Below are 22,375 nucleotides of genomic sequence, written 5' to 3'. Positions count from 1 at the left end.
GTGAATAAAAAGAACGGGGATATATATATATATATATATATTATTTTTTTTTGTGGCACATTTGCAAGACCAGCTGCTTTCTACCCATTCTTTTTCAGTATAAAATATATAAAATCCAAGTGAGCAGGCATAGGTGCATAAATAAAGATAGAAAAAAATCACAATCACATTTAAAGTAAATACAAATCGAAAGTGCATCTGGTTAGATAACATTTGACTGTTAAAGCTTTGTTCTTACGGCCTTTGCCCTTGAAACTAAAATAGAAATGTGATCACCAGCCTCCCATTATGGTTACCATTTGGCGACCTCAAGTGGTGATGTTGCACACTGCATCCAGCAGCAAGGGCAGCAGGTTCATTCCTGGTATTCCTGGTTACGTGGCGCAAACAACCTTCTACTGCCTTTTCCAACACTACACAAGCCCTGAAATAACAACCAATCAATGCTTAACTACACTACAAAGTGGATAACTTGCATTTCTTCCCACCAATGTCTTCCATTTTGTCACTGCAGTGCAACTGAAAGCCAGCCAGTGACATCATCACTCAGAAAGGCTCCTGCCAACATTGAAAGTTTGAAGCAGCTCCAGCATTTGTTTAGCACAGCCCACCACAGTTACCCCTGCGAGAAAGGGTGCCCGAGCAGCTCCTCGGCGCCGGGCCGTCGCTCGGCCGCCACAAAAATACGCCGGACAAAGTCGTGCGCCTGCTCGGAGGTGCGCGCCGGGAGCAGAGGCTTGGTGGGCTGCGTGGCGATCTTGAAAATGGCCGCCATGGCCTCGTACTCGGCCCAGGGGGGCTTCTCTGTCAGCATCTCCACCACCGTGCAGCCCAGACTCCTGTCAAGATACGCACGCTGGCACTTTTTGTCGGAAAGCCCCGCTTTTCAATGAATTGCGGCGTGCGGACTCACTCACCAGACGTCGGCCTTCCTGCCGTAGCCTTCCCCGCTGATAACTTCGGGACTCATCCAGTAGGGGGTGCCGGTCAAGGAGCGTATGCCGTTTCCGGACATACAGATGGTCTGCAGGCGCTTGCTGGCCCCAAAGTCACCCAGCTTGACGTTGCCCTCAGAGTCTCGCAGAATGTTGGCCCCTTACAAGAAAAGGAAAAAAAACGAAAAAACGTGTCGTTGTTTGTTTCTGATGGAAAAGATTAGTTTTCGTGATGTAAACAAATGACTAGCTCACCTTTGATGTCTCTATGCACAATCATGTTGCTGTGGAGATAGGACATCCCCTCCAGGATCTGACGGGTATACTTTCGGGTCACACTCTCCGTCAGCGCCCCATAAGCTTTCAACTGGTCTTTGACGGAACCCTGATAGGAAGGAAGCGAGACCACAATCCTAGACGTCATTTTATGATCCGGCGCCCTCTACTGACCGGCGGGCATTTGCGCAACATATGCAACGTAAGATGGCGTGCGTACTCACGCCGGGCATGTACTCCATGAAGATGGTGAGGGTCTTCTCGTTGCGGTTCCTCAGACAGCCGTAGTACTGCACGATGCGCTGGTGGCGAAGGTTCTTCAGCAGCTGGATCTCGCATTCCAAGGCGCTGACCTCCTGCAGGGACCGCAGCTCAGGTTGAACCAAAGGAGATCACGGCCAATATTGGATGACAACAACACGAGTATGTTTGATCGGACACAAGAGTTACGGAAATGTCCTTTCTCACCTTGCTTGTCTCTGGACTGTCAGGATCAAACTGGACCTGCTTGGCGGCCAGCTCCCGTCCCGTGTCCACGTCGTAGCACAGGTAGACCCGCCCAAAGGCCCCCTGGCCCAGGAGCTTGCCCCGCCGCCATGTCACGGGAGCGCTGGGTGAAGCTGAGAGAGGCGCAACGACGCATGTTCCACATTTTCTATGACCAGCACGACAATGTCATTCATCCGTACGTACATTTATGGGCAAGGGGGCGTTCCGGCGGTCGGAGCCTGCCCCGGCTGTCCGTCGGCTGCCGGCTGCCGATGCTTTCTTCGCTGCCGTTGAGCGAGCGGCGTGAAGGCACCAGGGCGAAGAGGTTCACGTGCGGGCGACGGATACGAGGAAAGGTGCGTCGCCCTGATGAGGAGAAATACGTAGCGCTTTGAATGCCGCCGGCACATGACGTGGCGCTCGGTGGCCATCGTACCTTCGCTGAGGTCTTTTTGATGAAGCGAGATGTGGTAGCGGCGAGGGTACGTGCCCCCCTTGCCGACGATGCGCTCGTAAACGTGCTTCTCCCTGTCTGGAAGGAGAACGGACAAAGGTTTGCGCTTTTTAAAATGGTGGCTTTTTTTTTTTTGTGTGCGGCTTCTCACCCGAGAACTCTTGTCTGTTGTCGGGATAACTCTTGGCTCTGTGCATGCGAGACTTCCTCAGGGAGGGGCTGTCGGCCGGGCACACTCAATGTTAAAACCTACTTGTGGTTTGTAACGGGAAGGATTGCCAACCTCTCTGAGTTGCTATCCAGAGACTGACAGCTTCCAGACACGGAATTTTCGGCACTGCTCCAGGCCTCCAGAACCTGCGTGGGAAACAAAACAACAACCCGAAAATGTTCAAAATCATCACAAAGCAGGATTTGAACTGGAAGAAAGAAAAAAAAAAACCCCCCGCACGATTAAGCTCAAACAAAACCCAATAAATAGTAATCGAATGTGACTCACACACTGGTCACTGGTCTCCGGGATGAACTCGCCCTCGCTGTTGACGCTGGTGTAGGAACCTTGGCGGGCTATCCTCTGCTGGCGTTCCGGCACGTAGCCCGGTGGCGGCGAGCTACGCCCCGCATTCTGGGAACCTGTTCATCCCCAAAAAAGCTTTGAGCAGCCCGTTGCAGACCGAAAACCGAAGGGACAGCTTACCGGTGGACAAGTGGCGCCCCCTAGGCTCAGACGACGAGTACGCAGCACTGACGTCTCCGGTGGACTGCGAGGCTTTGATTCGAAATTGCTTGCAAGGCAAGTGCTGGGCCTGGAACATGAAGATCAGTTTAAAAAGGTGGAGGCAGGCAGTAGCGAGTCTCTCATGGTGTGGCAGAAAGCATTTTCTTCTTTCTAATCTTCCCCTGAAGAGAAGCTGGCCAAATAACGTCACGCTCTCAGAACTCTTGCATTTCTATGCCTCACATTGTCGCGTTCCTGTTCCAGCAGCAGGATCCGGATGCTCTTCATGCTGGCGCTTCGGTCCAGCAGGTCTACAGCCTTGTCCAGGTCGTCCTGGCCTCGCAGCGGGACGGACAACTGCCGGAAGGGAGGGAGGGAGGGAGGCAACGAGCGTGTCAACAAGCCCCCGCCTGAGCCATGACAATAGTGGACGTACCTCGTTGATCATGTAATGGAGGTCCAGCTGCTGGCCAAATGCCAGCTTGACTTTGCGCTGGATTTCGGCAAAGTGCACGGGTCGCTCAAACATGAGGATCCTAAAAAGACCAGATTTTTTTCAAATTCCTGCGTGTGCACCTTTGCATACTTGTGTATCGCCGGTAGCTGCAAGCTAACCACAGCCCCCCACCCCCCTGTCTTTAAATGCAAACTCACCGCCTCTCGCCTGAAAACTCAAACTTGATCCTGATGTTCTCCTGAGAGAACACAACGCTTTAACTCAAAAATAAAAATAAATAGCACATAAAGAAAACTAATTTGGTGATGAGCCACCTGTCGAGTAGGCTGAGCGGGTGTCTTGAGTTTGCCGCCGTCATACGGTAGAACAGGTTGTCGCCGCGTCATCTGCAGGGCCACCAGGTCCTTCATGATGGAGTGGAGTGCCTGTCGTTCATCTGGCCAAAAACAAACATTTGACAGACATTTGCTACGGCATTTTCTCAAATGAATGATCGTTTTCAGATGAAGTATCGGGGTATCAAATTTCACACTGCCAGCCAGCCTGCCTGCCTGCCTGCCTGCCTGCCTCTGTTGTCATCAACGTTGAGCAAAAGCTGCTTTTTGACGGGCCACGTTTGAAATCCCGGCAGGTTTTTTTTGCCTGGCGAGTTGAGCAAACATTTGCTTTGGTGTAGCTTGGACCAACATCACAGTCCGGAGAAGCAGAACTCCACTTCTTAGGAAACACGATCCTTCACGCGCAGGAGTCTGGGTTAGACGCTCCGACGGGGGCTGCAGTTTTTTTCTTAAGCAAAACCAAACAGATCTGTTTTGCGTTGTCTGCCTTTGGGTGTACCTACTTACTCATTGCGGCGACGCTGGCGGGGTCTTCAAAGCTTCAAAACGGCTGCCAGTCCAACTGCGGAACCACCAAACAACAACATTGGAGTTGAAAATGAAGCTTTTTGGTGATGTTTTTCCTTCAGGAGGATGTAAGAAGACAAAAGGTTATCAGCCAGACAGTGCAACAATTGTCAGGATGTGAGAGGAGAGGGCTGCCATCTCGGCCAAGAAAAGCCCACTGGCGGGAGGGGACATAAAAGGGAGACATTCTTAGCACGCCAGTCAGGCTGGGCCATGATGGAGAAAGTAGTCATTCGGATTTGATACCGAAAGCACAATTCATAAAAATGCCTCTGCATTTAATTCAACATTATTTTGTAGAGCACCTCTTCATACAAAATACAACAAAGTCAAAGTGGCGCAGTCTGGACTGTTTGATGTGGCTCATCTCCCCAAAATCATTTGGAATAGCGTCTGCCCGCAACTACTATACAATAGCCGGTGCACTGCCAGCAATTACTGTGTTATGGACCGTCTCTGCTGCACTGCCAGTAATTAATCTGACACGCCACTTGTTTGGTCCGAAGGCTACGATAGCATGCGTCGTCAGTAGACTCGTCAAGGGCATCGGAACCCGTGGCCTTCAGAACAAGCCGTCGCCTTCTGGGTAATAATCCGACCACAGGAATGGCGGGCACGTCCGCCAGCGGCCCTTTGCTACGTTGCTTTCGAGCATCCGTCGCTTGGCATAAACGGCGGCCACGGAGTTGCTTACTTCAGGGAATGCTGGGAATTACCAGGCTAGAAGATGCCCACTGTTGACGGCTGACTTGGCTCCTGATTCTCATTAGCTGCTAAGCGGAATGTGGAGAATTTTGGATGCAGCAGAGGAGGAAGTAGTTGTACCAAGCCACTCTGCTGTACCAACTTTATTTTCCTTGTATCGTGTTTCCAGGACCGCTGGGATTTACAAGGATTCCAAGGAGTTGTTTAGTCTGAAGCTGTTTTTCCCAGTCCACATTTTATTCCCCCATCTCGTGACAAGAAGTGGTCTTGTTATCGCATTGCACGGCAACCTGCTACACTGAAAATTTTTCCCAAACAGCCGACATTGGGCTTAGCCCTTTTAATATTTTCATGCTTTTGGTACGCAGCGGTTCATTTGTTTTTACATTTGGATTAAGAGGTTATAAATGCTAATAACGTTAACATCAGTGAGTAAGTCTTTAAGAAGTTGGTATTTTACTGATAATGATTTACTCACAGTTAAGTCGTTAAATTTATTCAGCGTTTCAATTGTATTGACACACATTTATGACATGTGACAATCGTGACATGTTGACCAAAAATGTGAACATTTTGGGCTTGAACTTCAGTCGAAATTCTAATGAGGCCATTTTCGAGGACTGTTGTGGCATCATTAATACGCCTGACGTCACAAATATTTCCTCACCTGAGTCTCTCCTCCCGCCCGCGATGACAGGTGTCAAGGTGATGGTGCGCGCGCATCTTCTTCACTCAGAGGACAGAGGCACGCGCCGCCAGGTAGAGCGCATGCGTGGAAGATGCCATTCACTTGCCCACAAGGGGTCGGTAATTGACACTTCCCAGGAAGCAAAGTGGGTGGGCGTCACGTTGGGGATTTAGACGGAGGAGCTACGGAGGCTGACATGTTGTGAAAAGATGCAAAACACGTTCCGGATACACATCTGGAGGTGCACAAATAAGGTGTCCCGTTCAATTAACTACTTTCATGGAGTCCATTTTGGAACGCAAAAAAAAAAAAAAACGGGCAGAGAGGTGACGGGAGCCGATTAGGGTCAAACCTCGTCAGCTCTTTGAGTATGTCGGCTGCTTCGCGACCGATCTAAACCACAGCAAACTTTTGTCTTTCAAAGACCAGATCGCGAAACAAATCATCTATCATAACTTTTCCCGACCAAAACAAAGCACAAAATCAATTCTTAGAAACTACCTCCAACTTCCTGCCAGACAGAAAATAAAGACATTACCACCGGAACTCGTTTATCAGCTTGCAAACTATCCTGGAAAAGGATCCCACCGACCTTACGTCCTTGACGCTCAAAGTGTCACAATCATTTGTTGTCTAAGTAGTCCAAAATATGTATTTTTAATTCCGAAAGACTTAGCGATTGTTCACTAACTACATGAACGCTGTGAAAGCGCGCAGTTACTTCTTCGATGCGCGTGAAGTGTGAATGCAAAGGCGCGCGCACCGCCGCTCGGTTGGGCGGAGCAACTGTGACGTAACCTGTGATGCCTCCGGGAACACTCGGATATCCAAGAGCTACTGTATAATAAATACAATGGAAGGATTACGTGCCCATGTTCATGTTTTTTTACACCGTCAAATTTAAAATGAGGCAATTTGATGACCTAGCCATAAAATGAGTCAAATGAATCAAATCAACACCAGCTTTTTTATTTTTTCTCCAAAAGCATGTAGAAAAAAGAAAAAGATGACAAATGCTCAAAATATCGAGGCGTAGAATGAGGGGCGCTAAAATTGTAATAAAAAGTGAAATAAAAACAAGGGACCAGGAAGAAGACTACAAAGCGCAGTCCCAGCGTTCTTTTGCTTGTAAGGCCACCTCAAACCGCAGGTCAAGTGTGTAACATTAAAAAAAAAAAATCACATTAACAAAAGAAGGCATACAATTCAAACAATGAAAAGTCCACAAGAACAAACCAACACATTTCTGTCACCTGACCAGAGTGACATTCACAGATGTTGTACCTTGGCAAGTGTCAAGACAAAAAAAATCAGCATTTTCCACATACAGTACAATAACTTTGATTTTAAAGCAGTCAAGGATTAAAAAGTCATCACACACACACACTAAGGATGTAAGAAGTATTATACATTATTTTGTGGAGGCGTGAGTGGGGGGGGGGGGGCTGCTGGTTACGTGGGAAATGTTGAGTCGTCTGCGTTTGGAAAGGCATGATCAGGACACGTAGACAGAATTAGTTCTAAGGCTTCGCTTTAAAAAAATGCAAATATCAATCTGTGTTATTGATCACAGCATGCTCGATTCACAGTAACAAAATCAACCGAGTCATTCAAGTGTCAGCCGAGTCCCTAAAAGGAGTTTTGACTTTTACACAAGACGTTAGAATTCAATTTGAGGGTCGGTCAATGAAAAATGGAGACCGCAAACGGAGGCAACTTTGACTAAAAAGGCATTTAAAAACAAAAAGTTCAGTCGTTAACTATTCTTCCTCAGACGATCCAGCACGTCAGTGCACGCACGTCTGTCACGCATGCAGCATGCGCTACGCTTTTTAAAGAGGCGGCACCACTTCATGAAGGAATAGGTCCAGGTGCCAATGGCTTAGGGCAGTCAGCATCTTGGTTCTTTGCCAGCCACGTAGACATGAAATGCTCCAACAGTACCATTTAGGTCAGAGTGCCGTGGGATTTTTCTATTGTAAAGGTTGGCAAACTGGATTTGGGGAATTGGAATGATTGAAATGACAGATGGCACCAATGTGTGGGTGTTTTGGGGGCCATTGGGGGGGGGGGGGGGGTATTTTTCACAAATCACAATAGACCACAGCGCTATGTACAGATAAATTCACTAAACAAGCAATCCCAGTGCTTGGATACGACATAAAACCCATCGTTATGACTTTAAAGGCCCATCCAGTGGTTCAAATAAGGCCGATGGGATTCGACCACATGCAATGAAGACAGACGGTCGACACTCCCAAAACGCAAAATCATTCAAGAAAGAATAAGAATTTCCAAAAAGACACGAGGTAACTTTACAGTACCCTGTTCGATTCCCGCAGAGCGCTCGGGACCGCTGCGGATCATTATTGTAACATGTTTGTAGAAAATCCTTGGATGACACTGCCAATAAAGAGCCTGGAAAGTTTTGACCTGAGTGCGAGTGCATGTGTGTGTGTGTGTGTGTGTGTGTGTGTGTGTGTGTGTGTGTGTGTGTGTGTGTGTGTGTGTGTGTAAAACAGTGTGCCTGCTGAAGTGATTAAATGGGTGCAAGTCATTTCTAAAAACAACAACGATAAGAAATAAACAAATTACAGCATGGTAATATTTCCCCTCGCCTTTGCCGAGAAGGCTTTTGGTCACAATCAATTAGCTGGGACTAAACTCAAGAAGAAAACAATGGTGTAAGTTTTGGCCAGTTTGAGGGCAAAAAAGGAAAGAAAACAAAGCTCGGGGCGTCGTGTTTTTTTGTGTATTCACGCCGTCTTGGTGATGTTTTCCGTCTCCTTGGCGGCCCAACGCTCTTTGTGCTGCTTGCGTCCGAAGCCCTCGTCGTAGTTACCTTTGCTCTTGAACAGCTGCTTGAAGTGAGGCTTGCAGTAGAATTCGCCTTGCAGGGCGGCAAAGTTTCCCAGGCTGCTCGGAAGAACAATTCAAATGAGGGTCCATTTGGGGCAAAAACAAAAATCTGATGAAACTCACCTGAGCTTGGTGTTGCAGTGCTTGCAGCAGAAGCACGTGGAGTGGAAGACCTGGTTGTCGGCCACCAGTCGTTCCATGGGGTAGACCGTCTTCTCGCAGGACGAGCACACCTCCTTGTGCGTCTTGAAGCTGAAGGACTGCGCACACGCAAAAGATACAATTGTTCACACTTCCTAGAAAGAGAGCGCACGATAAGAGAAATAACCTTGAGCAATGAGGCGCGTGCTACTTCGCAAAGATGACAATGTGATTATCTTGTACTGCTACGCCGAGGCATCAAAGTGGGACAAGAGGAAATCACTTCTCTCATTCAATGGCTTTTGTTACATAAGCAAATACTGCGTCAAATGACCCCAATCTCACTGCACAGTCATGTCTGCCAGTTTGTTCAATTGGGTGTTTTCAGCATTTGTTTACCTTGGACCGCTGGACTGGTTTCTCTTCAGTGTTTCTGTTATCCTGAGAAAGCATTTAAAAGACACACATTAGTTTCACAAACAGGTTCTCATGGTGCCCAACTGTTAACTTGACAACCCCAGTGGGAGAGGATCTACTACGGTCTGGACACTCGTGTGACTCAGAATGGGGACGTTCGGCGCACACACGAGACTATAGGAAATGTAATCCTGAAATAAATCTGGCCAAGTGAAGTGACATATTTTGATTCTAAAAGTGTCAGCCTCGCCACCGCCACCCCTGGCTCTGGCTCCGGCTCTGGCTCTGACACGACCGCAGAAGCCTGGAAAACACGCAGAACGACTTCATTGCCTGTCATCATCTTTCAGACAGCTTTGACAGGCTTTGCGATGGCAAGTGACACCTTACCTCTGGTGTACTTCTGCACAATCAAGCTAATTAGGTCTCGGGTGTTACGTCACGCCACTTTGGGGAAGCTTAATCCGATGAAAAACCAGACGGGGTTACGCGGTGCCAAATAGCACAAAGGCATGCTACGGGCTAAAGCGCCGCTAACAGGTATGGCTAGGGAGGAGAGGCACATTCACAGAGCTGCATGCGGAAAAGTAGCATCTAGATGCAAATGCTTGTCCTTCCTCAAGTAACAACCTGCCTTACTCTGAAGAAACTAGCATGCCAGTTTGTGTTTCCTTATATGTACATGCAAGGCACTGAAGCATGGCAGGAAGTGCTTACAGCAGCATGCCTCTTCCTCTACGCTTCTTCTGGGCCAATACATTTGGAAGCACAAAGCAGCCGCTGGTGGACGCCGTTGAGGGGAAAGCGTGAATAGAAATAAAGCAGCTTTTTGTCACAACAGAACAAGGAGCACTTTCATAGCACACTGGCAGTCACTTTGTAGAATGCGCATTACTGCTACCTACAGGTCTGGAGTGGATGGAACAACATCCCCCTTTGGACATTTTCGAGGCTACTTGAATCAAATTGAAGACTTATGCTCTTAAAACCTTTTTGAAACTTTGAATTTAAGCCATACAGGCCTTTAAAGCCCGTTTTAGAAGCTTTACAATCATAAGGCCTAACATTTATGTCTGCAGGCAATATCGCTGAATTTTCCCCACATGCCTGTACAAACAATACTAGAGCGAGCGCAGAAGATGACACGCGGGTCTGTGTTTGACAGCGGCATTCCATCACGGCTCCAACATGTACAGGCCCGGCCGGCCCAGTCAGCTATGCGACTGACTATGCACAGAAACAACAGCGCCGCCGCCGCCGCCGCTGCGAAGTGAAGTGCTTAGTTGCGTTCTGACTAGAAGTTAAGCAGTCACGTCTTCTCCCCTTCTTCCTCTTTACAACCTCCCAGAAGACTGATGCGGCATTTTTGCACAAATGACTTCCTGTCTGGGGAGCCTGCCAAAAGTTCAGATAGAACTTCAGCCAAGCGTGTAGCTCTGTTGACGTTGGATGCTATTTTTAAACAGCATATAATAGCTATGCAAAGCTACTTTCGAACGTCAACTGAAGGTGATGCGTTTGTGTGGAAAGCGACCGACCAACCTGTTTCTGCAAAGTGCTTCACGTTAGTCATGCAACAGGAATATTTCACAACTGGAAAAGAATAAACGTCCCCCAGGTGTGGGATTCTTTAAACAAGCCCCACCCAATAGAGCGCCTAACACGTAAACATGTAAATACAAGTGTAAGAAATTCACAGCCCCTCTTGACTGGTTGACACAGTGGACATGTGAGAGCAGGTATATAGGCTTGTTGTCATGTAACATCCCTTTGTTTGCCTGCAGCTATGCAATCGATCAAAGTCGATCAAATAGCACTCTGAACGCACCCACAGCATGCTGGGCAAATTTGTGTGCCTTTGCTCTTAATTGTCAATGTATGATGATGCCCTCAGCTCTCTGATCCAAGCAAACCACCACCACATGTACTAAACAAGTGATTTTTACATGAGGTGACATGAGACAAAATGACATCTGGTCAGATCATCAACAGTAGTGGCATTAAAAGATGTATTTGCAAAGACCCGTGCACTGCACAGGCTCCAAATGTCACGTCCATAATATCAGGTACAGTTGAGCAAATGCGATTTGACCAAAACAATCACATGCACAACCACAATAATTAGTGTATAATGAAATGACAATGACTGTGAATAAAGCTGGAGCACTTGTCAGTGCACTTGGCGTTGTTGCTCTACTGTGTGCGCGCTTTTGTGTAGTACGTTGGGCAAGCGGGCCAGATCGTTACAACATCTGCCTGCCTACTGGTATTACAACAAACACTGTTGGACGCCATAGGAGAGGCGACACGGTGCAGAAAGAGGACGGACGACTCGTCTTATTAATAGGCAACATTGATGAGCATTAAATGCACGTTTTAGGGTGCGTTCAAATGCCCTTTTGTAGTAGGTTTTTATTTTGCATTTCAATGATGAACTTAAAACGCCAACTGATGTGGTTGGCTGTGTCTTTTGAATGTGTTGATTGTCTTGAAAAGGGACATTTTAATTGGGCGAAATGAACGGTTAGCATCCCCCCCTCCCCGACCGACCCGGACATCATCGCCTCATCTCGGCCGACGAGCATAACGACAGCCTTGCAAGGAGGGAGGGAGGGAGTAGGGCGAGGGCTGGAGCGTAATCGAGCCGAGGACTCACCATCTGGGCGTTTTTCAGGGGAAGCTCTGGCCGGTAAACGTGGTCACAATTCAGCGCTCTGGGTGGGTTTTTGTTGAAGGCGAGGCGATGCGAGGCGGTGCGATGCCGGCGAGGCGAGCGAGCGAGGGTGCGTGCGTCGGCGAGCGAGCGTGCGTGCGTCTGTCTTCCTCTGTCGGTCGGTTTTCAACAGCCAGCTTTTTACTCCTCCCCTCCCAGCAGGAGGACGTCGCAGGCCATTGGCTGGATTCTCCTTGAGAGGCATTGACGGGAATCAGACAACTCAAACGTCATATGGCTTTAATGCCTTTATAATTCTAAAACATGTCGGGTCATACTTCCAATAATCAGATACAAGATGTCTTCATAAACCCTCGTTGATCAACCTTAATGTAAAGAATTCACGTATTACGTTCGTTCTTAATCCATAAGATTCCACTTCCCCCGCCCCGCCGCACTTGGGCACAGTAAAGAAAGAGTCATCAGGCTGTTTACTGTCAAATGAAACAAAATAACACATTGTGCATTGAAAAGTCCCATCAACTGTGAAGCGCACAAAAACAAACACCAGGTATCCTTTTAAAAGTCTTTAATAATCAAAACATCATCTTTTGCATGAATGAATGAGCATGAGAAAGAAGGACTGGTGAAAAGCATACAGAAGAAACCAAGGGAAGGCACTTCACTACAACTCAAATACAAGCAATGTTTGATCTTCTCACCGAGCATTTTTTTTTCTACTAACAAACAGTAACGGTAGCTTTGTTTTAGGGGAAAAATGAAAAACACACAATCAGTCCAGTTTTGAATCAGGGGGAGGACAACATGAACTAACCTGAAGAAAGTGTACTGTAGGGAGGAGCCCTTGGGGGAGCGGGCGGTACAATTTCAATTCTGCAAGCAACATAGACCAGTGCAGACAAAATGCTCATTTGTACAGCACTGACAAAAATGAAGCGCCCACGGCAAAATGTCTCCAATTTTGCATCGATCCATCATCTGAACCACTTGTCGTCATTTTTGTTTCATTGTCTAAACTGCTCACAACATACCACCCAAATTCCAAATCGAAGTATTGCATTTGCAAGTCCAGTGTGGGGTTTTTTTTTTTTTTGGGTCTATTTTTCCCAGAGCTATCCAGGCCACATTTCAATGTTTTGCCTCCCTATGTCATGTGTGGTGTTCAGTACTATTGCTTGACGCTACGGATGAAGCGGTCTTGATGGTGTTTATACATTGGCTGCATTTATCTGCAACGTTTTAGTTGTCCCACCTGCTCCTTCTACGTTTTGGCGGCTCGGGTACGGCAAAGCCTCCGTCTCCTTTGTCCCTCTCGCTCTTTCTGTCCTCTTTATCCCGCCTGCTTTCATCCCCGTTGCGGCTATCGCTGTGGTGGCCGCTGCGGTCCCTTTCTCGATCCCGATCGCCGCGTTCCCGCGAGGGCGTCGGGACGCTGCTTTGGGCGCCGGGCACGGTGCATAGCGAGCCGGTGCTGGTGAAGCCCGGCATGGCGAAAGAGGCGGCGACGGCCTGGGCTCGCACTGCGCCGCTGGGCGACTCTGTAGGCACGGAGCTCAGGCTGCCGGCACTGGTCCAGCCGGACGAGCTGTTGGACTTGGTGCTGAGCTTGGGCGGGTTGCCTGACGCCGCCACAAAGTGACTCTTGTATTGAGCCTGAGAAAGATCACATCAGAATGAAGGTCCATGGTCACAAGAAGAAAGAAAAAAACTTTAGGAGTTGACTGTACCTGGAAGGCTTGTCTCATAGCAGATATGCGGTCTCCCATGGCGCCGCCGCCACCGCCGCCGCTCTTGTTGAAACCCCCGTAGTCGCTCAAGGAAGACAACACACTGCTGGTGCTGCCGGTGCGATCCTGCAAAGTCAACAAATGGCAGCTTTGTTGCATTCTGTGCTTAATATAGATTTGCTTATGGCTCACCGCTCCGTGGATTGTTTTGCATTTATGACCTGTTATTGACTGAAATTGTCACACACTCACAGAAGTGTCAGCACCCAATCCCGGTCTCTCTTTGTAACCGAGTCCTCCTCCACCGATGTTCGGCTTCTTTCCTTGACCGCCTTTGAATCTGGACTTCCTAAACCATGGATTCTAGGATTAAAAACACGAGCACAAGGTACCATGAAGTTAGGGCCAGAAAAAGTAACATTTACTATTTTGTCAAGTGAGGTAGGTAGATGAGGCAGAATGAATTGATCATAAATGTCAATCATAAATGTCAATCATTTCATTCCGATTTTTAAGCTTTGTGTTTCGTACCTGCAGGGCCAAGTCCATGAGTTCTTTGGAGACATTCTGATTGGCGCCTTCCAGGTTGCGCACCAGGTCCCCGGCAAAGGTGGTGTCCTTGGCGGTCAGCAGGGTGTAGGCCACGCCCTTCTCGCCAGCTCTACCCGTTCGACCAATGCGGTGCGTGTGCGTGTCGATGTCCCGCGCCACGTCGTAGTTGACCACCGTGCGGATCGACGGGATGTCCAGACCGCGGGCTGGAGGACGGTGAACTCAAATGACCTTTGGCCAAGCTAGACCGAGGCCTACTTTTGTCTCAATCAAGGCCACTTTTGACGGCTAAGCTAGGACGACGCGATGGCGTCAACTCACCGGCAACGTCGGTGGCCACCAAGACTGGCAGGTTCTTCTTCTTGAAGTCGCTGATGACCTTATTCCTCTCGCTCTGGTCCATGTCACCGTGCAGCAAGCCCAGGCTGTAGCCCTCCTGCGTTAGGTTGGCGGCCAGCTCCTCCGAATTGGACTTCTTGGTGACAAAGATCAGCACCGAGCCGCTGGACGTAAACTCCACCAGGCGCCGCGTTAGCCAGCTCCACTTGTCCGTGCCGCTCGACAGCATTTCCACCACCTGTGTAATGTCCTCGTTGGCCTGTTCCAAAAATAAATACAAAATAAAGACATCAGCTATTCCTAGGAATCTGAGCTCATCTGCGCTACGTCATAGAAAAAATGGGTAAAGGTCACGATGTCGACTACGAGGCGTGGCGGGCACCTCTCCGATGTCTCCCTGCACCACGCGGATGGGATCCATTAGGATGTCCCTGGCCAGCCTCTCAATCTTCTTCCGGAAGGTGGCGCTGAACAGAAGCGCTGTGGCGGGAATCGGATTCATTACATTTCAGGAAACAAATGCTTCATGATTAGTAAATAAGAAAAAGCGCTGACTCTGTCTGTCTGGACGCACGTAGCTGGCAATGGATCGAACTTGATACTCTGGAGAAAAATGGAAGCAAATAAATTCAACTTGGATTGTTTTTTTTAGTACTCTCATTTGAACCCACCAAAGCCCATATCAAACATGCGGTCCGCCTCATCAAACACAAGGTACGACACTCTCTGCAGGGACGTGGCCTTCTTTTTAACGTGGTCGATCAGACGACCCTGTGGAAAAAAAAAACCCCCATCCATTTCAGGTTCACTTTGTTGTCCCGTTTTCTTGTCGCGCGTGTTTGGACGACGTGTTTACCGGAGTGCACACCACGATCTCTGCGCCTTCCTGCAGAGCCTTGGCCTGCTCCCACATGCTGCCTCCTCCGTACACCGCCACAGAGCGCAGAGAGTACGCTTTGCCGAAGCGCTTGCATTCAGCGTGGATCTGAAAAAGGACCCCAACTTTGCTCAGGAGGGAAACCGGTTTCATTCAAAGGCCAATCTGCAAACGTCAGCCTGTCTCTGCTTTCAAATTTGGCACACCTGCTGACAGAGCTCCCGGGTGGGGCACACGATGACGCCGATGGGGCCGTCCCCGGGCTCCAGCTCCTTCTGGTCCATGATGTGCACCAACATTGGCCAGATAAAGGCCGCCGTTTTGCCACTGCCGGTTTTTGCGATACCGATCATGTCGCGGCCCGACAGAGCGATGGGCACGCCCTGCGGATCAACCCGAATGTTTCATTTTTCCAGCTTGACATCCATTTGAGGGTCTGGCTATACCTGACACTGGATGGGGGTGGGTTGAGTATACTCGGACTTGCGGATAGCATGCATCAGCTGCTCGTCAAAGCTGAAGTGGGCAAAACTGGTACACGGCTTAGGCGGTGCTGCTCCAGATACCTGAGACATGACAAATGGCCATCACCTCTTTGCGGTCGTGACATTTGCCGTAGGTAACGTGAATACTTACTCGCAAGTTGAGCTTTTGCCGAAGTTCTACCACCTGAGTTCCGGTCAGGCTGCCGAGCTCCTCGTGCTCGTTGTGGAAGTTTTTCTCAAACGGCGGGTAATCAATCTACGGAGAAGCGTGAAGTCTCTCGTGATTTTATTCAAACATCACTTCAACTGGTAAACTGGGAATTAGCGGAGACGACTACCGTGCCCTACCTCGGAGTGGTCGATAGGAGGCAGGGGCAGAATGATTTTCTTGGCGACGGGGGCAATGGGGTTGCCGTCGCTGTCGTAGTCCACGTTCTCCTCTTCCTCCTCCAGCGTCAGGCCGGCGGTGGGGTTCTCGGCCATGTAGCGGAAGTAGGCCTCCTGCAGAAAGCACAACCACGCGCGTCTACAACTGAACGGACAGCGATGACACGCGCTCGGCATTCTGTCCGTCAATATTGCCGAGCGAGCCTTCTGAGCGAAATCGACGCTTCGACATGCTTTGCTGTCTGCACACGTGGAAAAATTAAAGACAAGAATAAAGACGGTGAATGTCCAATACGACCTATATGGTGCCTGTGTCGCTAAGAGGCAGAGGGATGTTTTTGGCACTTGATGCAATCAAATGGTTCAAGTATTGCAAAGGTTCTCTCTACTCACTTGTTCATCTTCTTCTTCAATGTCATCACGAATACCCCTGAAATGACAAGCGGAGAAAAAAAAACTTCCCTGCGGCTCGTTCGTACACCCAAAAGAGACCCCCCAGACCTGCGGCCTCGCTATGCTTACCTGATGGTATGCTAACTGGCGTACAAAAGAGTCTTAGGGCCACAGTGGAAATTTCAAGAAAGGTCTAAATGTTATACTGGATGAGCAGAAAATCGTTGTGTTATTCAAACATTTTTCTAAATATACTGCAATTTGTTCTCGTATATTTCAACGTATAATTCTCGCAAGGTTGTTATTTTCTTATATTTTCAGTGTGGCCCTAATGCTCTACTGTACTATAGAAGCCAGAGAAGCAGTAAGGAAATGCTGGCATGTCACTTTTTTTTTTTTTGGTGCCTCACAACAACACAACAATCTATTTGAGTTGTGGCTGTTTTCCTTCTTGCTAAAACATACAAAAATCACAACTACACAAAGAAACTCAAGATGGTCTTACTTGGCCGACTTTTCCTCGATTTTCTTAATGTCCTTTGCCGCTTGGTTCTAAGAGAGACATTTAGAAATAATTATCCAACAGAAAAATACAATCACATCAAACCATCGGTCCAAGCTTCAAACACGTTGCGCAAAATTGGTGATCTACGCAGCATCAAAACAGAATGAAAATAAATAGTTGCGCACACTTACCTCAACCTCAGCCATAAATGTGTCGAGGGGATCGTCCTCACTGTCCGAGCCGTCGCCGGACTTCATCTGCAGCCGCGTGGGCGAGTTCTCTGCCGGGATATACGGCAGGTCCACGTTGCTGCTGGACTCCTCCTCGTCGTCCTCAAAGTACCTTATTGGGAAAGGATTTTTATTCCCATACTAGTTTTCATGCGTGCGACATTGGAGTGGAGACTCACGCATTTTCCTCGTCAAAATTGCCTCTTTTGGTGCCGATTTTGTAGAAAGACGGCAGTTGGCCCTTCCCGTAGCCGCTGCCACTGGATCCCGGAGGCCCGAACGACCCGTGGGATTTCTGGGGGAGTGGTGAGTCTTCTTTCTTCCCACCAGCAAGAGAAAAGCCCCCAAAGCCAAAGCCGCGTTTCACACCGGGACCACCTTTGTTCCAATTCATGGCTGAGCTGTGGGGAATATAAATCAATCAATCAATCAATCATTTGCCTTGTTTATTCAAATAGCGTGTGAATTCATTGCTTCGAGTTTGACACAGACAGTTATAAACATTGTTAGGCGCATGAGAATATTCACGGATCCCTTTGGAACAGCAAGAGCATATTTATTGCAGTATTAATACCTTCCTAACCGCATGTGAATCGAAACTGAATCTTTGTAAATTATTGAACTGGACGCCATTTTGACAATCTGAGGGTACCTAATAAAGTGTCCACCGTTGAGATCCCTGAATTGCTCCGTTAAATGCACTTATTTAATCACAATTCTTTGCTTCAGCACACAATTACGGTATTGCAGTTCAAGCAACCTCAATTCCACTTTAAAAACAGATCGCCTACGTACAGCTTAAAACATGAAACTGCGATCAATCGCTTGCTAAAGGTACGTCGTAATATACAAAGCTCCAAATCAAAAAACGAGAACAAATAGCATCCAAAACCAGACCAACGGTTACATCGCGGGCTTTTCAAATATAAAATCAATGCACAAAGTGCACAATAACGACATCTAGCATTAGCATTTGCTTGTTCGACAGCCCACGAACTTAGGCCGTAATGTGTGAGCATGCAATCTCCATGCATGTGGCGTGATACAATAATGTGCATTTTACACGAAAATAACATATTCCACTTTGTATTTGGCACGCACGCCATATTTTCCTTAGTTTACCTGCTTGCTGATTTCTTCAAAAGAGCCGTTAAATTGTTTATACAGCGAAGGAACAACGTCTTTCGTCATCTATCTGCGCCTCCTGTGTTTGCACCCTCCCTCCTGTATGACCTATGACGTATGTGATGCGCGACAAGGGTGAGCTGTCAGCGCCGAAGAACCGAGGAAGATGGCGAGCTCGTTGAGCTATGTCAAAGTAGAATTTTAGTCGACTCGTTGCCATCCCCAACATCGTACGAATTAAACGGTGAGTGAAAACGCCAAATATACCGTTTTAGCGAATTGAAGAAGAGTCCCTAGCGGGTTTAGCTAACAGCTCAGCCGGTGTTAGCACCGCTAGCCTGCGCACTTCACCATGACAACCGAGCAGCTGCGGCCACTGACTGACTCATTTGGATTATGTTGCATTTTAGAGTTTGGGAGTCGTTCAGCTATAGCCGCCGATATGTATATGATCTCGTTTACGTTCCTTTCACAGGGATTCCCAGGACGCGGTTACAACATTTGATGAAACAATAGGATCAATGTCTTTTCTTGTAAGTCCTATCATTACGTTCCCACATTTGAATCTCGTTTGGTGTGTTCATCAATTGAGAGCGTTGTACAAAGAGCCACTGTGAGTCCTAATCATTCATGGCAGATGTGATTCCTGTGTAAATTGTCCTCATTCATGCTTGAATCGTCTTTCCTTTTTTTCTCCCTGTTTGTCCGTGTATTTTAACCATCTGTCTGTCAGCGCTGGGTGTCTGAGAAATTGAGTGTGGAGAGCCTGCGGGATTTGGAGTTGTTTGGAGGTGAGGCTCAAAGCAGAAAAAAAATGATCGAGAACTATTCACCACCAAAGTCTCCAGCACCCTGGTAGATAGACCCTGCTACTATTTTTTTTTTTTATATGGGAAACAATTCACTTTGGCTCATATTTCCCACAGAGGTGTATGAACTAAGGGTAATTAATACATTTGAAATTGAGGACGTTTATGGACAGGCAAAGATTATTGGAGGTGCAAGTGACAGATGGAAGTTGGTCCCCTAAACTAGTCAATAAGGTGCTGTATGTTCGTTCATGTGCGTGCATATCGATGTCTTCACCTCACTGATGTGCTTGGTCTTTTTACCCCAGAGCAATCTCAGGAAGTCTTTCACAGGGAAGTAAGTGTCCTGTCACGGCATCACCGCGCCCCTCTGTGCTTTTTGTATGCGTGCATGCGCACAGATTCGTCACTGTATGAGGAAGCCGAGCGACCGACCGACCACTGGTGTCTTCACATTGAGTACGCATGAGTAACTCCTCCCTTTTTCCCCCCAGTGTTGGCCATGTGCTCGGAATTCTGCAACTCACTGTACTGTCCAGGATGCTCACGCCGAATGTGTTTCTATTGATTTGGCATCGACTACAAAGACATCTTCTAGCGGGCTGAGCGTTAAATCTGTTTGACTGACTAATCAAGTTAACTTATCATGACCTTTTTTTGTGGGGGTGGGTGGACAATAGATTCAAATCAGGAGTCAGTTTAGGACGTATCGCCCAGCCCTTCTCTTTGATTTATTGTCTTTCAAAGGATTTCAAAATGGCTGCCTGTTTTGCCATCACATAGGACGCATGTTAGCCCCGAGTATTTGCTAATGTCGTGCGGCTTTTAGGAGTTGGATGGCGTGCTCCGCTGTGGCAGTGCATGGCACCGCCTGCCCGCTCCGTCCGACGCCGCCACTTTGGCAAATCTAGCCCCCCAGCACCGCCGCTCACGCAGGTTACCAGGATGTGTGTGTGTGTGTGTGTGTGTGTGTTCCTCTTATCACCTCGGAAAGAGTGACACGGCGGACCCTCGCGCACTCTCACATTTGAGTGGTTCACAGTATGTTTTGACAAAAATATGTGGTGTCATCCAGGCCCATGAGGACAGCAGGGAAAGCGTGACGTCCCTGCCACGCGGAGACACCATGGGCAGCTTCCTCCCAGACAGCAGCGCCTATCAGTTGCTCGCCGTTATCGGTAGGCCCTTGTCATTTTATCAGGACACTGAATCTCAGCAATGTGAGCTTGATCAGCCCGAATCCAGAAACTATATAAAAGGTTTGGTGTAATTATCCGGCCGCTTCAAGGTTGTGGCAAAGCGCCGCTTTTGTCCAAAAGATGCTGCTCAGCTCATTTTGGCACCAAATCCCTCTCCAACAGGCCGAGGCCTGGACCACTTGATGACTGTCAACCGGGCTCTGTACAAACCCACTGGCGAGCACGTGGCCATACGTCGCATCGACCTGGAGTCGTGTACTAACGAAATGGTCGCCTACCTGCAGGTCCGAGACGATCGCAAAGTCGCCGTCTGTCGTGGACGCACGTGTCCCGTCTTTCTCTCGAGGAATGAAACTTTGTTGTTCTTCACCGCCTCTGTGTCTCTCCTGTAGGCCGAGCTGCACGTGTCCAAGTTGTTTCACCACCCCAGTATTTTGCCCTACAAGAGCGTCTTCATCGCTGAGAACGAGTTGTGGGTCATCACCCCCTTCATGGCGTACGGTGAGGTGCCAGCGCATAGACGGCAGATATATTTTACGTTCAAACGCTAAAGCCTTTTTCTTTGCACAGGATCGGCCAGAGAGCTGGTCAGCACGTATTTCCCCGACGGCATGAGCGAGCTCACCATCGCCTACATCTTACTGGGCATCCTCAAAGCGCTGGAGTACATCCACCAAATGGGATATGTGCACAGGTACTTGGGAAGAGATAAGATGATGAGGGATATCAAGTTGGCACAAAAGCAATATTCACACATCTGTATTCATAAATGAAGTCCAAACAAAAGCAAAAGCCAGCACTGAGGATTAATACCAAAGTGAGAAGTTTGAAACGTGTCTCCGTGCAGGAGCGTGAAGGCCAGCCACGTCCTGATTGCCGCCGACGGCCAGGTGCGCGTGTCCGGCCTTCGCAGCATCTTCAGCCTGATCCGACACGGCCGGCGGGCCAAGGTGGTGCACGACTTCCCGCAGAACAGCGTCAAGGTGCTGCCGTGGCTCAGCCCTGAAGTGCTGCAACAGGTACGGAGACATCACTCCAGCTCGGCGAGCCGCTACATAACCGAATTTTCCCTCTCAGAACCTGCAGGGCTATGACTTTCGCTCCGATATCTACAGCCTGGGCATCACAGCGTGTGAGCTAGCCAACGGACACGTTCCCTTCAAAGACATGCCGGCTACGCAAGTAAGCCGAGATAGCACCCACCTGTTTTTTGGGGACATTTCACAACTGTTTTTTTCCTGCCGCGCAGATGTTACTAGAGAAACTCAACGGGACAGTGCCGTGCTTGCTGGACACCACCACCATCCCGCCGGAGGAGCTCTGCATGAAGCCGTCGCGCTCCGGCGCCGACTCGGGCATCGGCGAGGGGCCAGGAGGCGGCGGCAGTGTTGGCGGGGTCCGCCACTCCAACGGCGAACCCACTTCCTCGTCCGGACACCCGTACAACCGCACTTTCTCGCTGCACTTTCACACCTTCGTCGAGTTGTGTCTTCAGAGGGACCCGGAGAAGAGGTACTGTGAGTGTCAGCTATCAAACGACAAGAAGACTGACTTTATTTTCCTTTAGACCCTCCGCCTCCGCTCTCATAGGTCATCCCTTCTTCAAGCAGGTGTGTCGAGCACATGAATTTAAGAGTGGAGAGTGTTTGACCGTATGGCCGCATCTTTCAGATCAAGCGAAGGCCCTCGGAGGCGCTGCCCGAGCTGCTGAGGCCCGCGTCGCCCATCGGCAGCAGCGAGAGCTCCCTGTTGCCGCCGCCCAGACTGGCCAGCCTGGAGTCGGGCCTCAGCCACCTGGACGTGGACGACTGGGATTTCTGACCAACTCGTGTCTGAGTGTAAATAACTTGCCGTCACTCTTCTGAGCCGCTTGGCGTTTCGCTACCTTTCTTTCTTGTCTTAAAACGGCCTCCTTTTCCTCTCAGGCTTTGTACAGAATATGCTCTACCTCGCTCGCTCGCTCGCTCGCTCACACACATCACACCACACGCACACGTTTGCATGTTCCTTTACTGGCTCCTGTGTATGA

The 22,375-nt window shown here is 48.8% G+C and overlaps 4 protein-coding genes across 19 annotated transcripts; 1 reads left to right on the top strand and 3 right to left on the bottom strand.

Annotated features, from left to right (window-relative positions):
- Positions 1-40: 40 nt before the first annotated feature.
- map3k3 (mitogen-activated protein kinase kinase kinase 3) lies at positions 41-6,365 on the bottom strand. 5 transcript variants are annotated; one of them, XM_085933074.1, is made up of 18 exons: positions 5,980-6,365; positions 5,607-5,862; positions 4,175-4,229; positions 3,644-3,765; positions 3,527-3,567; positions 3,309-3,408; positions 3,116-3,229; positions 2,852-2,960; positions 2,654-2,787; positions 2,438-2,511; positions 2,306-2,373; positions 2,137-2,232; positions 1,905-2,066; positions 1,680-1,831; positions 1,436-1,567; positions 1,191-1,320; positions 918-1,095; positions 41-839 (listed from the first exon to the last, which is right to left on the bottom strand). In XM_085933074.1, exons 3-18 carry the CDS (start codon positions 4,176-4,178, stop codon positions 617-619), a joined length of 1,839 nt encoding a protein of 612 aa, XP_085789200.1. In that variant the 5' UTR covers positions 4,179-4,229; positions 5,607-5,862; positions 5,980-6,365; the 3' UTR covers positions 41-616. The 5 variants fall into 5 exon arrangements, with proteins under 5 accessions (XP_085789200.1, XP_085789202.1, XP_085789201.1 ...); XM_085933076.1 differs by having other exon boundaries at positions 6,220-6,365; XM_085933075.1 differs by having other exon boundaries at positions 4,175-4,290; positions 5,607-6,365.
- Positions 6,366-6,575: 210 nt separating this feature from the next.
- Positions 6,576-11,922, bottom strand: limd2 (LIM domain containing 2). Its single transcript, XM_085934723.1, has 4 exons — positions 11,701-11,922; positions 9,027-9,068; positions 8,610-8,746; positions 6,576-8,543 (listed from the first exon to the last, which is right to left on the bottom strand). Exons 1-4 carry the CDS (start codon positions 11,701-11,703, stop codon positions 8,384-8,386), a joined length of 342 nt encoding a protein of 113 aa, XP_085790849.1. The 5' UTR covers positions 11,704-11,922; the 3' UTR covers positions 6,576-8,383.
- Positions 11,923-12,269: 347 nt separating this feature from the next.
- On the bottom strand, positions 12,270-18,503 carry ddx42 (DEAD (Asp-Glu-Ala-Asp) box helicase 42). The gene is made up of 18 exons (XM_085933618.1): positions 18,336-18,503; positions 17,393-17,614; positions 17,175-17,325; positions 16,984-17,030; positions 16,479-16,515; positions 16,047-16,199; positions 15,850-15,954; positions 15,660-15,779; positions 15,420-15,596; positions 15,193-15,321; positions 15,008-15,107; positions 14,892-14,939; positions 14,719-14,816; positions 14,319-14,595; positions 13,977-14,203; positions 13,698-13,808; positions 13,446-13,571; positions 12,270-13,371 (listed from the first exon to the last, which is right to left on the bottom strand). The coding sequence occupies exons 2-18, from the start codon at positions 17,605-17,607 to the stop codon at positions 12,958-12,960; spliced, it is 2,535 nt and encodes an 844-aa protein (XP_085789744.1). The 5' UTR covers positions 17,608-17,614; positions 18,336-18,503; the 3' UTR covers positions 12,270-12,957.
- strada (STE20 related adaptor alpha) lies at positions 18,420-22,324 on the top strand. Of its 12 annotated transcripts, none has more exons than XM_085933621.1 (13): positions 18,420-18,582; positions 18,814-18,871; positions 19,072-19,129; positions 19,456-19,484; positions 20,223-20,325; positions 20,509-20,630; positions 20,739-20,847; positions 20,917-21,040; positions 21,194-21,365; positions 21,424-21,528; positions 21,596-21,858; positions 21,914-21,956; positions 22,018-22,324. In XM_085933621.1, exons 2-13 carry the CDS (start codon positions 18,860-18,862, stop codon positions 22,165-22,167), a joined length of 1,290 nt encoding a protein of 429 aa, XP_085789747.1. In that variant the 5' UTR covers positions 18,420-18,582; positions 18,814-18,859; the 3' UTR covers positions 22,168-22,324. The 12 variants fall into 12 exon arrangements, with proteins under 12 accessions (XP_085789747.1, XP_085789749.1, XP_085789759.1 ...); XM_085933630.1 differs by lacking the exon at positions 19,456-19,484 and adding an exon at positions 19,549-19,606 and having other exon boundaries at positions 18,429-18,582; XM_085933624.1 differs by lacking the exon at positions 19,456-19,484 and having other exon boundaries at positions 18,429-18,582.
- The last annotated feature ends 51 nt before the right edge of the window (positions 22,325-22,375 follow it).

Source organism: Syngnathus leptorhynchus, chromosome 16 (assembly GCF_054491065.1).
Source record: "Syngnathus leptorhynchus isolate UIUO chromosome 16, UIUO_Slep, whole genome shotgun sequence".
Taxonomy (NCBI): Eukaryota; Metazoa; Chordata; class Actinopteri; order Syngnathiformes; family Syngnathidae; genus Syngnathus; species Syngnathus leptorhynchus.
Note: the sequence above shows the minus strand (reverse complement) of the source record. Positions and strands in the feature narration are given on the sequence as shown.

Bases quoted from the DNA above. Each gene is read 5' to 3' on its own strand.
- map3k3 (XM_085933075.1), bottom strand. The intron at 3,409-3,526 runs GTGAGTTTGCAT...TGGTCTTTTTAG, and splicing joins GAGTTTTCAGGCGAGAGGCG to GATCCTCATGTTTGAGCGAC. The intron at 1,568-1,679 runs GTGAGAAAGGAC...CGGTCCCTGCAG, and splicing joins ACAGTCCAGAGACAAGCAAG to GAGGTCAGCGCCTTGGAATG.
- limd2 (XM_085934723.1), bottom strand. The intron at 8,747-9,026 runs GTAAACAAATGC...GCGTGTGCGCAG, and splicing joins AACCAGTCCAGCGGTCCAAG to TCCTTCAGCTTCAAGACGCA. The intron at 8,544-8,609 runs GTGAGTTTCATC...TCTTCCGAGCAG, and splicing joins CACTGCAACACCAAGCTCAG to CCTGGGAAACTTTGCCGCCC.
- ddx42 (XM_085933618.1), bottom strand. From the start codon at position 17,607: ATGAATTGGAACAAAGGTGGTCCCGGTGTGAAACGCGGCTTTGGCTTT. The intron at 16,200-16,478 runs GTGAGTAGAGAG...TGCTTTCTGCAG, and splicing joins TTGAAGAAGAAGATGAACAA to GAGGCCTACTTCCGCTACAT. The intron at 14,817-14,891 runs GTCAGCGCTTTT...TTCCCGCCACAG, and splicing joins CGTGCGTCCAGACAGACAGA to CGCTTCTGTTCAGCGCCACC.
- strada (XM_085933621.1), top strand. The intron at 19,130-19,455 runs GTGAGGCTCAAA...TTTTTACCCCAG, and splicing joins GGATTTGGAGTTGTTTGGAG to AGCAATCTCAGGAAGTCTTT. The intron at 21,859-21,913 runs GTACTGTGAGTG...ATTTTCCTTTAG, and splicing joins CAGAGGGACCCGGAGAAGAG to ACCCTCCGCCTCCGCTCTCA.